An 18,003-nucleotide genomic window follows, 5' to 3' on the forward strand; every position below is an offset into this window, starting at 1 on the left:
GCGCCAAAAATTTCGTTCGAATATTTCCTATATTCCCTACTCTCGTTTGCAAATTTTACCTTCTTTTGACAGGATTTTGTCTATGTTCGTAGACTTTAGCACTTTTCGTAGTCTGGTTGACTTCTTTATGTTGCGAAAATTCGAATGTTTTCAGGAAAAAGCGATTTTCTAACCGCGTTTAATTCGCGGAGATCAATCCATTTCAACTACAATGGTGGGCGAAGAGACCGAGATTAAAACGCTGGTGAGTGTTTTTTTTTGTCTCATATTTCTTCTTTATTTTTGACTAAAAGTTTTAACGATCAAATAAATCAACGGCTCAGCTGGTGAAAGCCTAGAGAAAAATACAATATGTTGAACTGACGCCAGGCTACTTCCACTTCGTCATGTACCATTGAATTGCAATTTAATAGAACTTTTAACCTTAGAAGTCTTAATTGACTTAGTTTTCACACAAGTATGACCATTCTAGTTTATCTACAAGAAGTAACAATCAACGAGTTTTGAAATGAGGGGAGGGGAAGATTGCACTATTATTTTGAACCATAATATTAGTAATACAGTCAAACCTAATGCGAGTACCCTTGGGGAAGGAAAAAGTGGTTAGTTGCCAACGGAAAAGATGTTGTATTTTCTTGTTTTAAGTGACATGCTGACAATTTTCTCCACTGGTATTGGCCGATTAGCAGAGGTTTAGCTCTTGTAATAACAATAATAAAAATGACAAAAAGCAACAGTAACGGCAACGACAACAACAACAACGACAGTAACACTAATTTCAATAACTATGGTCACTCAGTTAATTCCAATAAAATTATGCCTATTCTCTGGGCTGTTGTTAGGCGTTTTTCATTTTTCATCGGAAAACTGCAAAATACTTGTCTTTCACAAAATGATATGTAACATTAGAAATATACCATAATTGTAAGCATCTTGCAACTCCTTTGGCTTATGCTAAAGGATCCTCTTAAATTTGCCAATCTTTATCAGGAATCAAATGATCTATGATTGAAGCCAAAAGATCATTGAAAGTTATGGATGGAAGCAAGGCTGACAGTGACCTTGTTTTGATGCAAACCGTCCTGCTTTATTGTGTATTAGTTATTTTTATGTTCACTTGTATTTTTCAAGGACAATTTCCATAACAAAGCAAAGGAGGTTTGTATCAAAACAAGGTCACCGTCAGCCTCACATTCACTCGAAGGCTAGGGTACTCAGTCCACAAGTGCAAAATGGTGTCATGTGTGTATGTTGTGGTTTAGTTTTATTCTTGCTTTGAGACGGAATCCACCAGGAAATTGAGTAATTTTAAATTTCAGTGGACAAAAACCTTGTACCAGAACAATTTAAAGAATATTGCATTCTTTTTTTACCTTTTTCAAGGGCTAAAGATGTAATTAGTCATCTGTAATAACACCAAAGACTATTTCTCATGGGAGTTTGAGAAAATGAATGTCAAATTTCACAAGAATTGTGAAAACACACTGGTAAAATTCTGAAAATTTCATGTGTAAGATGCAATTTTGTGAAATTTTACAATCATTTTCTCAGGCTCCCATAAGAAATTTTCTTTGGTGTTATTACAGACGACTAATTATATCTTTAGCCCTTGGAAGATGTAAAAAAAAATGCAATATGCTTTAAATTATTCTGGTATGAGGTTTTTGTCCACTGAATATTTATTAAAATTACTCAATTTCCTGGTGGATTCGGTCTTAATTTCTTTCCCTTTGTCTCAATCTCAATGTCATAATTTTACCATACCCCAAAACAAAACAAAAAACTGTAAACCAAGTATAAAATTGAACCACATCATGTATTGTTTGTTTCCTTTCACAGCCTGATGCAACAGATAGAAGTCCAAAGGAAATGAAGAAGTGTGGATTAATTAATTCATTTTTTAAACCTGTTGTTAAATCAAAAGAAAACACAGAATCAAAGTCAGAAACTGAAACATCAGCAAGTGTTAGCTCTGATGATGATGGTAATAAGAAGGACAATGCTGAAATCATTTTAGAATCTAATCAGTCAGGTTTATTTGAGCGAAAGGAAAAGTGCTGTAACACAAAATCACACCCTGATAACAAACTTTCATCTCACAAAGAGCGTGTCGGTGTAAAATCTAAGCAAACAAAAGCTAAGTCTTCTGTAACCTGCACTCTTCAAAATGCATCAAAAGTTTTGAGTAGTTCAGGATCAGAATTTGAAGATGATGGAAAGAATTTGCTCACAGCAAAAAGCAAAGAACGACAAAAGTCCAGGGAAAAGAAGGTGAAAGCTGGAAAAGGAAGTGAATTTGGTACTCAGGAGGTTGAGGGAAAGAATGTTGTAAATGATAGAGAAAAGGCAGTTAAGAAACCAAGGACGTCGGTCAAGAAAGGAAAAAAAGGTACAGGAACTGGAGGCAACTGTACCAGAAGTTTAGAACAGTCTGGTCAAGACAATAACAAAAATATAGATGGCAAAGAGAGAGAAAGTAGGTCTGTTGGAAATTATCAGTCAAAGGATTCAAACAAGACCTCTGTGGAACCTTCTTTTGATCAACACATTGAATTAAAAGCAGAACAAAATAGTGAAGAAAATGAAGCAATGGATGCATTGAGAAGTAAAGGGACCGCAGTAATCAGGACTAGTGCATTTGATGTTTTGATGAAAAGTCAAAGAGCTCAGAAAACAGACAGTCATAGCACTGAAAGCACACTATCTGAGGCTTTGCAATCAGATGCAATACCTTGTGACACTGTAGAGGGTAACTCATGTTCTTGTGAAATAACTGATGTGAAGGAAAATCTTCAGTCTAAAGAAACTACTTCTTGTCAATCAAAGTCATTAACAGAAGAATCTTCATCTGATAAAAATGAAATTGACAGTAGTCACAGAACTAATGCTTTTGATTTCTTGATGAAAAAAGGGAAGTTTGTTAACAGTCCTTGCACTGAAGACTCACAAGCTGAGACGGAATTAGAGTCTGACGTCACAGGGGACTTTGAACAGTCACTGAAAAAGAAACCCAAGAAAAAGACCTTTGAGTTTCAGCTTAGTATACGTGCTAGTAACAAAAAGGACATTGAAATTTCATTTGAATCTGAAAGTGTCAGTGCTGATACTTGTCAAGAGAAAGCTCAAGAGAAAAGCAAAAAGAAAAAGAGAAAAAACAAAAATGACAGCATGTCTGCTGGTGAAGGCGAAAGTGATCATTCTTTTGTCAATGAAAAGAGTGATGAAGGGGATTTTTGCAAATCCAAGAAAGTAGGAAAAAAGTCCAAAGTTAAGAGCAAAGTCAAGAGCAAACAAGATTCAGCTGATGTTTCCCTTCTTGAGGAGCATTCTGAAGAGGAAAATAAGAATGAGGTTCAGAAGAAAAAGAGAAGATCAGGAAGAAAAAGTGCCGCCAATGTGGTCGCAGTGGATGTTGATTCTAACCACCCAGATGATGCCAAAGAGTTTGAACCAGCAGCCAAAAATGTAAGGAAAAAGGCACAGCATGAGGGGAGCAATGAAGAGAATCATGGAGATATCAAAGGAAATTCCAGGAGGAAAAGAAAAGCTAAAAGAAGTGATGCTAGTGCCAGCAAAAAAGCTGAGGAAAAAATAGAGCTGGAAACCGTTTCTGATAACCAGAGGGAAACCAGCAGTAGCAGAGGTAAGACTATAAATTGAGATTTGAAAAGAATGAACTATTACTTCTTGACTAATTTACATAGGTTAGATGTATCATTAATTTTATTAACACATCTTACTTGTGTACCAGTCAGTGATGTTGTAATAAGAAAAGCTCTTAGTTTTTGTGAGACTGCCAGAAACTTTTTAGGCGATTGAAGGGATTTTGTACGTCAACTGGATTTTTCTGATGCAGGAGCCTTCCACTTTTACCTGGGGTGAGTGGGGAGCAAGAAGAAAAGGAACCACCTTTTTTGTTCTCAAAGGAATTAGAACTTGAATGGAGCAGTCAGTCTGGTTGTTTACAATACAGTACCACTCAAAAGTAAAATTAATTGAGGAGACTTGATTCTTGTGTCTTGAAACTCGAACGAATTGGGTTCTCGAGTCTTGAGATGCAAGAATCAAGTTCTCGAGTTTCGAGAAAGCTGCATTTTTGAATATTCATCACTTGAAGTTTGTCTGGTAAAAGCTTCAAAAAAAAGTGATTTTTATTACAGTCAAAGCTCTGCTTGCGACCACTCTTGTTAGCGACCAGCTCTACTTAATTTTTTATGACCCCCTTTGTGAAACCTCGTTTGAACTGTGACTTAAACTTATTTGTAATAAAAAACTCCCGCAAGCAACTGCTCCTGACTGGACTTTTCCCTTGTTTTTAAGTTCTCGTAAGCAACCACTCAGAGTCTTATTCATATAAATCGACACTTTGAAGAAGTTGCACACTGTGCTAATGGTACTAATATTTAGATCTGAGGTTATTTCGGTCTAAAAAATTGGACATAAAGCTTACTAAACATACCCTGGGTGCCAGAGACTTTTCATGCATGGTTTCCGGTTTTCAGTTAAATCTTTAGGGTGACTTCGGCCTGTGGCTGACACTGAAGCATCCTGCTGCACATGAGAAAAAATCTCTGTTACTCAGGGTGTGTTAAACATTAATTTTGTTTGTTTTTCTTTATGAATATTAACGATTTTCTGAAGCTCTCCTAAGTGAACACCCTCTATTGTTTTACCATGCGGTGGCTTATGAGAGCTCATTCTTGTAAGCGACCAGCTCTGGTTACGACCACTTTTTCGAATTTCTGAGATGGTCGCTTACGAGAGCTTTGATTGCTCTTGAAAAATTCAGCTGGTGGCCGAGCAAATTATTGTATTGTCAGTATGGGTGTGATTGCTCAGAGATGTCTTTTTTGTTTTTATTTTCTTTCAGATCCCAAACCTTTAGCAGCCATATTCCTCAAGAAACCAGCAACCTCCTCTAAAACTGAAATCACGGAAGAAAACCAGGCTGTTGGCAGTCCAGGTAGATCAGCTTCATCCAGTTTAACCTGTCCATCAAACATTTCAACTGATGCTAAAGACAAGCAGAAAACAGTTGACAAAGAACCTCTTCGGAACAAAGAAAAGTCTGTTGAAGAGAGAGAAGCAGCAAACAGGGCATTCAAGGCTCTCTTCACAGGTGCAAGCTCCCAAAAGGCAGCTCCTTCTGTTAATGTTATTGAGGCACTTCCTGTTGACAAAGAACTTTTCCAGACCAGTGACAAGTCTACCAAACAAAGTGTTGACAAAGAATCTACTCAATCCAAGGAAACATCTGCTGAAGAAAAGGAAGCAGCTAACAGAGCATTCAAAGCTCTGTTTACAGGTGCAAGTTCCCAGAAGACAGCCACTTCTGTTAGTGTTGTTGAAGCATGTCCTGCTCCTTGGCCATCAGTTAGTCATGTGTTGCAAAAAGGTGAAGATTTTTCTTCCAATGAAAGTTTTTGGTGTCTTCCTTGGCCAGTTGGAAAGGATTGCAAATTTGATGTTTCCTTACACTGCTATTTGCTCTCAGAACGTAAGTGAAATGTACTTGTACCATTCAATGAATGATTATTTTCATTGATTATTTTTAACGATTATTTTTATTTTTAATGAAATGGTTTATCAGAATCAATCAGAATGTACCATTACATTGTATCAAACAAGCAGATACTGTTTTTACAGCTTATTAATACTGAATTGAGCATTCATTTGCCGATATTGTCCTGGATTAAACTTTATAGGGGTGTACCTTATTTGTGAGCAACTTATACTGGAGCTGTCCCTAATTAACATATATAATTAACTGTTTTAAACATTATTGGTGTTGGATGACAATACTCTGCTATACCTTTTTTGTTGGAAAGTTTGGGGGACTGTTATTTCCTTTTGTGTGAAATTTAATGTCTGCACTTACTCTGTACCAACCTAAGACCCAGTGAAGCACCTGTTACTACCGCCACCCACCCCCTGCCCTGCCTCTCTGGATGGGATGCGCCTCTATCACAGGGTTATCCACATTGGTACGCTATATGTGTGTTGTAGTATTTATACTAACATCAGAGAGAAGAGGGAGAGTGGATCAGGGCTGACTGCCATTAAGAGCCTGGGGCTAGGGATTTCCCCCAGCCGCTATGAATGTGGCCCGCTGCAGCTATTTTCATAAGAAAGAAGAAGAAAAGTAGAACCATAAGAAATCCTTAGCTGTTTGATTCCCTGCCTACCTGTTATATTTACCCGATAACTTGAAGTCTTAGTGGCAACCCTGGTGGATTCAAAATAAATATTTTTTCTAAGAAACAATACAACGACAAGGCTTGAACTTGTACCTACAGATCTAAAGTTAATGTTATTGTTTGGCCACCACACATCTACCACTTAACTGAATGAGTGCTACTTATTATCAATGACTGTTCTGTATAAAATTCTTAACCCATTAATTTCTCTCAACTCCAATAATTTATGCATGGAATTTTTTTTCAAAATTTTTTGTTTCATACAAAAACTAAACTATTCTTCTTTTCTTTTTCAGGTCCACTAGATAATGCAATTTACAGCCAATCACCATTAATTATGCAGAACAAGGTCTTGCATGTTGCTGGCCATTCCATGGGTAACAGGCCTCATATGGTTAGTTTTCTATTTGATAAGCTCAACTCTTAGTTCTTGGTAGAAAGTTAATTTTTTTATGAATTTTCCTTGGTTTGTTTGAACAGGAAAAAAAGACAGAACAACCATCCTTCCCAGAAGCAGCTATTAAAAAGATACTTTCAGAGTTAGCCTTGTTTTACCCTGGTGTACCCTTGAGAAAACTTTACAAACGTTATGCATCAAAGTTGGAAAAGTACAAGGCATCCATTGAATCAGGTGAGAACAAGCCACTTGCTCTAGAGAGAAAAGTACCAAAGGATGATACTAAAAAGGATGAAAAGTTACTTGAAAGTAAGGAAGGAATTCAAGAGGTGAATGCAGATAGTCTACCATGTAAGAAAGGAAGAGGAAAGCGACGACTCTCCAGTGACGGTGGTGTTGGTCAAGAGAAAAAAATTGCAAGAAAAAGTGGTAATTTTTCTGCAACATTGCCTTGCAAAGATCAAGGCCTAGTAGGAGATCAGTCTGCAAGAAAATCATGCAAGAAAAGACAGAGAGAAGAAGATAAGGACCACCTTCAAGAAAAGGCTTGTAAAGGTAGAAGATTGTCCACCAGACTACAGGAAAAGAAACAGACCTGTGCTGAAGAAAAATCTGTTGACAATAACTTGCCTCAAAAGCTTGAGATGTCGTCTAGCAGAAAGAAGCGAAAGAGAACAGCTGATTGTGATTTAGGTGTGACAGAAGTAATTCATACTGTTTCTAAAGAGCAACTCACATGTGCCATCCCTAGTGCTCCCACAGATTCTAAAAGTGATAAGACTGCGAGTGCTGTCAATGATGCTCTGTGGACTGATTTGTATCGTCCTGTTCATTCTACTGAAGTTATGGCGAATGCTTCTGCTGTGAGTAAACTGAGATCCTGGTTGGAGGAATGGAAGATAAAGAGAGAGAAAACTCTCCGAAAAGAACTACAACAACAGAAAAGGTACACATTAATTTTATGCTGTGTAATTTTGATAACTTCTAGGGATTTTACGGTAGTATAGCATCAGTCTTATCTTTTTCAAAATTAATAATACAGAAAAGTAGAAATGTATGCATGACATTGTCTTAGTTTACATTTTAGTTACAACAGCCTTTCTTGGCCTTAAGATCACCACAATATTGTAACTGCTTGCACTATACTGTACTGTTGTTTGCTTTTCTAGGCTGTTAGCAAAGCAGAAAAGCAAAGCATCAAGTAGCCAAACCAGCAATCAGACACTGGAGTGGTGGGATGCTGACAGTGACTCTGACTTCCAGATGAGTGATGGTGATTCAGATGATAGTGACACTGAAGGGATTGGACTGAGTACTGCCATGTTTATTTCTGGTCCTTCCGGAGCTGGGAAGACTGCCATGGTGTATGCTTGTGCCGAGGAACTAGGCTACAAGGTTGTTTTTCTCTATTAACCTGTATTGATAATTCTTTTCGGCAGAATCTTGCTTTCTCTTGTCCGCTTTTGGCATAACCAAGAAAGACTCTGCATGAAAGGAGTGAGATTTTATTTTGACCTCGGGTGGCATGTTGCTATGATGTACAGGTTTCACACAGTCTTGAATTCTTGAAAAAGTCTTGAAATTTCCCCAGCAGTTTTCCAGACCTGGAAGAAGTCTGGAAAATGGAGATAAAGTCTGCAAAAATGGTAAAAAGTCTTGAGTTTTTTCCAAAGCCACAAAAAGCACTTTATAAGTGAATTGTTTTTTTCATTTTGGTCAAATCTCATTCAATCTCACCCATGCGTTTCCAGGGCATCATGAAAAAAGCTTTGCTCCTGCATTTTAAAGGTCTCTTTTGATCATCAACTTCATAACCTTGAGTCTGGAAAAATGGATGTAGGCTGAAACCCAGGCCTATATGTAATAGCTGCGCAGTTGCTACTGTGGGCTCAGTTATGACCGTTGGTTTGTCAATAAACAGATGCTTGAATTTTAAACAGAAAAAGTTTGACGAAAGAAAACAAGATTGACTAGTGCCGACATTCAGGTTGCAGCAACCTCAAAGACTTGATGTGATTCAAGTAGAGCCTCCTTTTTCACTCCTTGATCAAGAAGACAAAAAGGTCATGCTCTGCTCTCAGGGTTATAGATAATTATTATGCAGTGTCCCTCTTAGATTTCACCGCCTATCTCAATTTATTTCCCCAGTGCTGTCCATGGTATAAAGTATTTTGGAGTTGGTTTTTCTCAAGAGAGTTGCAGCCTGAGTCAAAAGTTCTAAGAGTCAAGTTAGAGTATGGTAAAATCCTGTTATCACAACCATCCATAATTTGCTGGGTGGTACAATGTAGTATTTTAATACAAAAAAGATGGTCTTATCAAATCAACTTAGGTTTCTGGGAAACTACCCACCTACCCCTCCCCTAAGCCAACATTATCTCTGACTTAGGGCAAAATGTTGGGTTAGGGGAGTGGTAGGTGGGTAGTTTCCCAGAAACCTAAAGTGATCCGTCTTATCTACAGTGTTGTTGTAATGAAGGCTTCCACTATCCATTTTTTTTTAAGATTGATTAATCCCATTCCTTGGCTATGAAACCAAACAACAAGTTTTGTTTCCCCTTTTAAAGGTATTTGAAGTTAACAGTGCCTCCAAACGCTCTGGCAAACACATCCTTTCACAGCTTGAAGAAGCCACCCAGTCACATCTGGTTATCAGCAACAAGCCAACAACAGCCATTAAGGGTCCAGTCCCTGAGTCATCATTTGCAGGTCTGTTCAGTAAGCCTGAGGCAAATTCGTCCTGTGCATCTGGACCCCTGGGGGTCTTATTTCAGCAAGCTGGAAAAGCCTCAAAGAGTGAGGAAAAGAAGGGTGTAAAAGGAAGAAAGGGGAAGAGTGTTAAGGAGAAGAAAGAAAAGTCCAGAACAAAGGGAAAATCTATTCTGAAGCAGCCGTCACAATCACTAAGTCAAGATGGTACAGAGTCTAATTTATCTTCTAAGGCAGCGTCACTAATTTTGTTTGAAGAGGTTAGTAGTCTTCCTAAGCTTACTTACTTACATGGGATGATCCCCTGATCGAAATAATGGAATAATGGACAGCCTGTTCTTCCTTCTTATTCTTCGTGATAATTGCTGTAAGGTAATTTGCCTTGTTCGACGCTGGTCTCTCGTTGCAGTAGGCAAACATAGCGTGTGATCCTAGAAATTTCTTCAACAGTGTCCCTTCAAGGGTTTGTTTTTGTACAAAATAACAATATTGATCAGGTGCACTTTTATTGCCTACTGGAGCTAAAAAGGATCATTCCATTGTGTCACATTGTGCCTATTTCTCGCTAACCAGCGGATACTCTTTTAAAGGGGATTCTTTAGTTGTCAGAATTTTGTATGGTAAAATGGCAAATTTAACCATGTATCAACCATCATGGTGAAATGTTGCAGTAGTGGCCAACAGGTGTTCTTGAGGGAACCTGAGAGTCTGGGGCTTAACTACATGAATAGGGTGGGCGGTTATTCAAGATGGGTGCTTATTCAGTGGCGGATCTAGGGGAGAGCTCCCCCCCGTTTATTTTTGGACCAAACTGAGTCCCAAAGGGCCAAAAAAAAATTTTTAAGACCTCCCCCCCTTTTATCTCTTGGTCTGGATAACCGGACCCCCCCCCCCCCCCCCCCCTTATCTGAAGGTCTGGAACGGCCACTGTTATTTGAGGTTGCGCACTTAATCGAATATAATATACGGTAGGAGGATATGATATCCTACTATGGAGAATTGCTAGAATAAACAGCAAATCCGTGCTCTTGGCAATCAATGTTGAATAAATTATTGTACATATATGTTACATTTCCCAGTGTGATAGGGCTTGATTTTAGTTTAAAAGGACCCTTTCAGGGCCCTCTAGGAAACTAATTTCCACTCGTGTGGTTATTTTGCATTCAATTGTCTCAAAGTAGTTGTTTTACAAGTACTAAATATCAGTTAACAGTGAGTTTTAGTTTATCTTACCCGTTTAACGGTAGAGCATTAGTCTAGTATATGCACACAAAGTCTCGTGAAAAATAGTCTCCTTCATCTTTCCATAGTTAGTAACTTTGATCTTTCCCACATAGCCACTTTACTATGTAGGAAAGATGAAGGACACTATCTTTCCCGAAACTTTGTGCATATTAAGGTCAAACAACTCGCCACATGGTAAGTTTGATTGATTGTTATTTTTCCGTTTTCTAGCAAATTTCGAGACCTAAACTTCGCCTCATATGTTCTCTATATTTACTCATGTTATATGAAACCCGTACGTGACACAAATAGTGAGCCTGGGTTACCAGTGCTAAAAGTGTTGATACTCAGGGAACCTGACATTAGTTAATCATTAGTCACCGTGTCCTTGCATTTTTTTTTTAGGTGGATGTTATATTTGAAGAGGACAAGAGTTTCTGGATGGCTGTGAATTCTTTCATGCAGAATGCTAAGTGCCCAATTGTTTTGATAAGCACAGGTCAGCGACTGCTGTAGTTACTAAATACATAATGATCATCCCAGTAGTAATAGCGGAGCTCCACGCGCGAAGCGCGCGCGAGCGTAGCCCCATACCTAAGAAAAAGTGGTAATCTACCCATCCGAGAAATTTTGGTAATCACGTGACCGTCCAGCCGTCCGTCCGCACCACAGGCATACCAATGTAAAATAACTCAATCAACAGGTATGGCAACCCAAATGGAACTCGAGGTTATTTTGGCGGGAAATTGCAGAACCACCCGCGTCTTGTAAAGCAGAGACAACTAAAGCCAATAAAGACGAAAACGGAGAGCGGAATTTTTTTCTGTATCCGTATTGTCTTAAGTATTAAGCTTAGATTAATTGTCATGTCCACAAATTTGGAATATAGAGAAATAGAAAGACAGAGCCGAAAAAGAGAATGTAGGGGACAGGCCAGCAAAGCTCAACGAGAAATATTGAGACAGAGAGCTAGAGCGAGAGATAAAAAACAAAGGAGACATTTTTTGTTGGAAGAACAATATGAAAATTTTGTAGCGGCGGGGGGAAATGAGAAATGCTGGCGGCCACCAACCCCTCCCCTGAGCTAGCATTAACACTTACTTCTCACTTAGGGCAAAATGATGGCTTAGGGGAGGGGTAGGTGGGCTGTTTCCCAAAAATATTGATCCGTAAGTTGAGCTATTTTTTGACTTATGTTTGTGTGTTATAATTGTTTTTCAGAATCTCAAGTAAGCTGTGAAGGGAGGTATGATCAGATAAACGTGAAGTGTCCTTCGGTGAACCTTCTGTCAGCTCATTTACAGCTGGCAGGATTGATGAACAATATGTTTATTAATCCAGAAGACCTCAAGTCACTAGTGGCGCACAACAACTGTGATATCCGCAAGTCTCTTCTTAACCTGCAATTCTGGTCAGCGTCAAATGGGGGGCTCAAGATGCCATACAAAAGGCCCGCACACTTGAATGACTCCTCCCGCATTTCCGACAAGAATCAAACTATTCAAACCAGTGGTCATGCTAGAAGCGCAGAGTGTGTACAGACAAATAGTCTATCCCAAGACGTGCCACAGTCTCATCCTACCATGACTGGTGGAGTTTTAGATGAAGGGGGTGAAGAAAGTATGTTTCTCTCTCTGAGCGACTGGCAGATAATCAAGAGTGGAGGGCTCAGACGAAGTTCACGTTCTTCGCGCAGTGGCACTTTGAAACCAACTGAGGCTGACAACTCTGACTCAGATTTCTGTGAGCCAAAAAGGAAGACGCTGGTATGTACGGACGGTTCCACTGATTCCGTCTTTGAAATCACTGACACCAATGACAGCCAGCCAGTCAACAGTGACAAGAGACCAGATGACTCTGTACAACTTCCTTTTATGGATGGTCTACTTTTTGAAAGCGTCCTTGGCTTACTGAACTGTTTACAGCAACCAGCTGAAGGCTCCCTGCCCATTCTGCAGAAAGGAGCAAAACCAAAAGATGAACTGCAGGTGTTACTATGGTTTATTCTAAAATATGGTCTTTAAATAGCCCATTTCCGATTTTCCCAAAGCCTCTGTTTCAAAGTGAGGCTAAGTGCAAAGCCATCGATATGAATTTCATGTAAATTTAACTTATTTTTACAAGAAAAGTTTTGGCTTAGGCTTGTTTTGAAAGTGATGAGAGTTTTTGGAACTCGGAAACGTCCTATTAGCAAAGTTAGCCACTGATATTAGGGGAAATAAAGGCGCCTTACTTTTTTATGATCAATGCAGATCCAAGATATTTGAATTAACAGCCGTGCATTAAATTAAAAACTCCTTTCCGTGATGGATGCTCCTTCTAATTTCCAAGAATAAGCTCTTTAATGAGATATTTCTCTAAAAAGAACTTAATACAATAATAGTGGTAACTTCTTTTTCTGTTCTAATCGCATTGTAGACTTGTTACTTAGTTACTTGACATCTGATACGGCTAAAAGCAAGGCAACTGATTCTTGTGGCAACTAATGGTTTGTTCATTATTTGGGCAGGTCCGTAACATACCCGAGAAGTTACACCTGGCTCATTTTAGCCAAGTTCTTGGCGTAAACCTTACCCATGCAAACCTGAGCGGCCTTCTGCCATTTTTTGTGGATCCATCCGTTTCACAGCAGAAGGAGGAAGTGCCTGACCAGTCTGAAGCCAAGGAAAGTAACTGTGCTCCTTCTGATATCGCGAAAGATGTTACAACCAAAGGGGGGAATATGTTTTCAGGTATATTTTCAGATACCAGCCTCTTTGATGATGGGACAGAGCCTCCCGTCAAGATTACTGGGAGTAAAGAAGGAATAGAGAAAGAGCCAGATAAAGGATTATTAGAGACTAACAAGAATGCACCGAGTTCCCAGGACTCGACGGACACAGGATTCAGTGAGTCACAGACAAAAGAGGAGACTTGGGAGATTGGCGAAGGTCAAAATCATGAAATGACGACAGGCATCGCTGTTAAAACAGGAAGTGAACTTATGCACCGGAAGCCATCCCAAGGTATATGTCAAACTAAACATGTAAATATACCGTATTTCCTCGAATAATAGCCTTCCATCGATTAATCGGCTCCCTCGGACGGAAATATTTATAATAATCGCATCCCTCGAATAATCGCCTCCCCCCCGCTCCTCTGGCTATCTTATCTTCCTTTTATCCCTTCCCTGTCAAGTGTAAGTGCAAGGTGATCCAGCAAAACTCATCAGTGACGATTCAAGCCATGAAAATTAATCAAGGAACTAAACTTGGAACACTTAAAAAGCCCATGTTCAGTTAAGTTGATGTGAATATTTTTTGATTTAATGGCATAATAAAACAAAATACATTTAGAGCACGACTTTCAGTGAGCCATATTTGAAATAACCGCCCCCTTTTTGTGCGAAAAAAAATCGCCCCCAGCTATTATTCGAGGAAATACGGTAGTGCCATAACGTTGTTTGGTGCATTCTTTCAGCTTTCCTTCTAATAGCTCTATGAAAAAGATCTTGTCGTCTTGCTTTTTTAGTTTTGTCAAACATGGACTGGCAAACTCATCGTTCCTTTTTCTTTTCAGGTGAAAAATTAACCAGCAAAGCTCTTGAAATCTTTGCACAGTGTGCAGAAAACATGTCATTTGCTGACGCCTATTGTCCAAACCTTTCTAAAACCCAGTCCAACTCGGCGCGGTTTGGCTGGTGGGGAGCGCAGCTGAAACCTGGACTTACAGACGAACACGTGACTGTGGAGGAGTCAAGCGATTGGCTGGCTTGTGAAACGCGTTCATCTATCCGTGGAGCGTTGGAGGTGGCCAATTTAGATGATTGTTTTGTCAAAGTTAAGTCTTTGTCTGAAGATCTTACAGAAACTGGAAATTCTCCTGTCGAAGAAATCACAGGAGATCAAACCTCCACAGGCAAAAGTCTGCTTTGTGACTTGGAAAGATTATCATCAGATTTTCCTCCCCGTGATTTCAATTCTGTTGTGCGTTTGGATGCAGTCACTCAGGCACAAAAGAGGTAAGATGTTAGCACAAAAGTCCTTCAGATAGTGGTGCAAAATTCGTAATAATCTGTGAATTATGGGTACCCTCATGAAACAGTGCCAGTGCTTCATTTTGGTAAATACTTTGCAGTTCTCCTTGCCCCCATCTTATACAATGTTGAAACTCGGAAAAAAAAAAGTCTGGATACACCTTTCCAACGTTGCTTGTGGGTTGGGAGGAGTGGTTAGGCATGTGTGATTTCTAAGAAGTATTGTCCTAAGACTTTTGTCCAAGACTGTATCTAGCTAGCTCAGTAGATTGTTAGTTAGTCAGTAAGTCAGTAAGCCAGTCAGTTAGCTAGCTAAGTACCTTGTTAGTAGGGTTGTAACACCAACTAGCCAAGTGGCCGTCAGAGTAAAAACTGCGTTGTTGGCTCTTTTTTAAATGTTAATGACCACAAAAAGTTGATTAAAACTGGTTTGGCGAAAAATTAAAATAATAAACCAAATGGCAGTTAAGCATTTGACAGCCCCAAGATTTTATCCAGGATTACAAATTAACTGATAATGAATTGTTTTTGCTTTTTTTAGTTCAACTGCAAGCCGACGGAAACTTTACAGTTCCCTGAGTTCCTGCATTCCCGTTCTCAACCACTGTAACCATTGCAGTGTAGTATGTGACTACATTCCCAACTTTCGCCTGCTTTGTCACTCTGAAAGACTCCGAGAGGCAGCTCATATCAAAAGAAGGTATGGCAAATCCTTTAATGACTTTTGCTTTGTCATTATTAGGTCCGTTTTTACGAGGAAATATAAGACGCTTCCTAAATAAGGCTTGATTTCCACTGTCGCGTAATTTTACATGCGTACGCGCGTAAAATGTATGTGCGTAAATACAATAGAGGTAATGTGTGAAGAGTCGCGCAGAAACGTAAGAGTTGAAACTCGCTCAACTCTTACGTCTATACGCGACACTTCATACATTGCCTCTATTTCATTCATGCGCGTACGCACGTAAATTAGGCGACAGTGGCAATCCACCTTAAGACGCAAACTCGTATAAATGGCACATTTCTTTTGGAATAAGACTCGATTAGCTAAGACGCGTGTTATCTAAGAACAACCGTTAACACCTGTTCTTAGATAAGTCGCGACTTAGCTAAGGCGCCTCTTATTTCAGACGAAATGCGCCGTTTATACGGGACAGTGTGCGTCTTATTTTTACTCGTATAAGTGGCCCTAAAAACATCGATGTCGCGTCTTATTTCACACGAAATGTGCCGTTTATGCAGGACCGTCTGCGTCTTATTTAGTACCGTCTGCGTCCTACTGTATAAAACATCGATGACGGAATTTAAACAAGTGTTTCCAATTTTCACGGTTATTCAACATTAACAGGCGCAACTCGCAAGAAGTAGGGCTAATTTTGGCGGGAAGGGCAAACCTAGTCTGTCAGCAGTTTCCAGTTGTCCTTGAAAAGTCGGTCGAACTGCCTTGCCACTTTTTGTTGTTTCGCGAGCAGTCACGTGTCGTTTCTTGACCAGTCAGAAGTAACTCTGTAGTCATGACTGGTACGCGCTCTTTTTCCCGCTCCTGAGACCGGCAACTTGTATTTTTTTGAAAATTCCGATTGGCTCAGATGAGTGACTTAGCTTGTCGTGATTGGTTAATAGAGAGGAGGTGTGACGTCATGTGACCATGGTAGCAAAATTTTTAGAACTCAGCAGTCTTTCTTGACAGAGATGGCTATTGGCAATGTCGAACGATGGAAGAAAAGCATGGGCTCCCGTTTTGTTCCTGAGTGCAATCATGCACAAGAACAAAGTCATACAAGTCTATTTTTTCGTTTTTTTTTTTCTGCCATATTTGCAGGACCATGCTACCATGGCAACATAACGTAACGACTTCTCCTTTCTATTGCTTTATATGTAGTTTTAAGCCCTAAACTGTAAAGTATGTTTTTCCTTTGCTAGATTCCTTCATTATCTGGACTCTAATTCGTTCCCCATTAACCGTGCAACCATGGATGCCTTAGCCGACTCTTATATGGTTTCTTAACATCAACGAAGGAACGCGGTTTGTCGTTTTTCCCATGAATCAATGCGTATGACTGTAATTTTAGTTCCAAAACTAAATAATGCACCATAATTAGTTTATCCTAAGTATCAGAATATCCCTGTGTAAATAAACCTATTTAGCCACATGCGAAGAAAGGCTGCTGTATTCTATATGTACATTGTTTCTCTAGGCGTGTTTTTCTTGATTAATTGACAACTCAGCTGGTGTCAACTCCTTAAGTTTCAAGTTACTGGATTTTTTATTTCTAGGATAATGCCTGAACTCCGAGGCCTTCCTAAAAATTATGACCGAGCGCGTAGCGCATGGTTTTTATTTTCAAGAAGGCCGGGGAGCGAAGACATTATCCGATTAAATGCACCTTTCCCTTGTTTTAGAACCAGCAGGTGATTATTGCGGCGACTGAAGTTGAACAGTAGGTTATTTGTAACAATGACCTCCTGTTTACCTCATTGTCTGACCTTTTCTTCCATTTATTGAAAATATTAACTTGTTCAAAACAATGGAAGGTGCATTAAACTTTTAATACTGCCAGGAAGCCGTTCATCAGAAATTATCATTTCCTTGATTTACCTGGTTTGGTTTCTTAAAAGGGGAAAAGGTTATTATGGTCACTGTTTGGTCATACAGGGTCAAAACAACCAAGTGTATAGTTTGACTTAGGCTGCGCTCTCGCCCCTATACCCCCTTTGAAAAGCAAAACGCGTTTGCTTCTAACGTCACGTTTACGCTGGTGTCTTTTAGGTAATTGTAATAACAAAGGCGGGAACCGTGCTGGAAATGTTGATTTCCTTGCTGGGGAAATATTGATTTCCTCGAGACAGAGTGCGGAGCTTCCAGGGATCTTCCATTTCCTCGAGAAACTGTGGGTGGGAAAGGGAACTTTAGCGTCAACTGGAAGTTCACACTGCTGTGCCCAGCCCAAAATATTTATTATTGTGGCCCTTAACGAACACATTATTTGCAGAAATCTATCGCAGACATCGTAAAGAACAGTGGTGCTTGGCGTTAAAAGCTTAATAAACCGGCACCAAAATAACGACATGTGTTCAGGGCGCTGATTATTGACTTTTGAAATAAATAGCTAGGTGTGACTTTTTACTGTAAATAATTTTGTGCGAACTGACTACACATGAAGAATAATTTTTAAATCGTTTCAGATCTAGATTTATTTTCATTCATACTAAATGTATTTCAGTTAAGGTTTGTTTATGATATTCTCATGTTTTTTCTCTAACAAGAGTTAAACCAAACATAATTTTATTTTCAACATAAATTGTATCAGTGGGATTGTATTTGTTGTTAATGTCTAATAAAGAGAATCACCTAAATCTCACGACTGACGGAACAGAAAGCTCGATTGGACGTGCCACAGGCAGCCCAGTAATAAGCCGTATGTATAATTGCGGGACATATACGGCTTTCGGGTACCCTG

General features: G+C 39.3%; 1 protein-coding gene across 1 annotated transcript; it reads left to right on the forward strand.

The window, feature by feature from the left end:
• Nucleotides 1-113: 113 nt before the first annotated feature.
• On the forward strand, nucleotides 114-17,899 carry LOC140941226 (uncharacterized). Its single transcript, XM_073390205.1, has 13 exons — nucleotides 114-244; nucleotides 1,840-3,643; nucleotides 4,871-5,497; nucleotides 6,494-6,591; nucleotides 6,678-7,540; nucleotides 7,764-7,989; nucleotides 9,162-9,563; nucleotides 10,933-11,026; nucleotides 11,749-12,515; nucleotides 13,037-13,532; nucleotides 14,086-14,527; nucleotides 15,084-15,242; nucleotides 16,466-17,899. Exons 1-13 carry the CDS (start codon nucleotides 212-214, stop codon nucleotides 16,548-16,550), a joined length of 6,096 nt encoding a protein of 2,031 aa, XP_073246306.1. The 5' UTR covers nucleotides 114-211; the 3' UTR covers nucleotides 16,551-17,899.
• The last annotated feature ends 104 nt before the right edge of the window (nucleotides 17,900-18,003 follow it).

The sequence above is a fragment of the Porites lutea genome, chromosome 6 (genome assembly GCF_958299795.1).
Source record: "Porites lutea chromosome 6, jaPorLute2.1, whole genome shotgun sequence".
Classification (NCBI taxonomy): Eukaryota; Metazoa; Cnidaria; class Anthozoa; order Scleractinia; family Poritidae; genus Porites; species Porites lutea.

What these genes read in the sequence shown, in the direction of transcription:
- LOC140941226 (XM_073390205.1), top strand. Translation starts at nt 212, where the DNA reads ATGGTGGGCGAAGAGACCGAGATTAAAACGCTG. An exon ending in GGAAACCAGCAGTAGCAGAG is followed by an intron (nt 3,644 to 4,870) that starts GTAAGACTATAA and finishes ATTTTCTTTCAG; the next exon opens with ATCCCAAACCTTTAGCAGCC. An exon ending in CACTAATTTTGTTTGAAGAG is followed by an intron (nt 9,564 to 10,932) that starts GTTAGTAGTCTT and finishes TTTTTTTTTTAG; the next exon opens with GTGGATGTTATATTTGAAGA.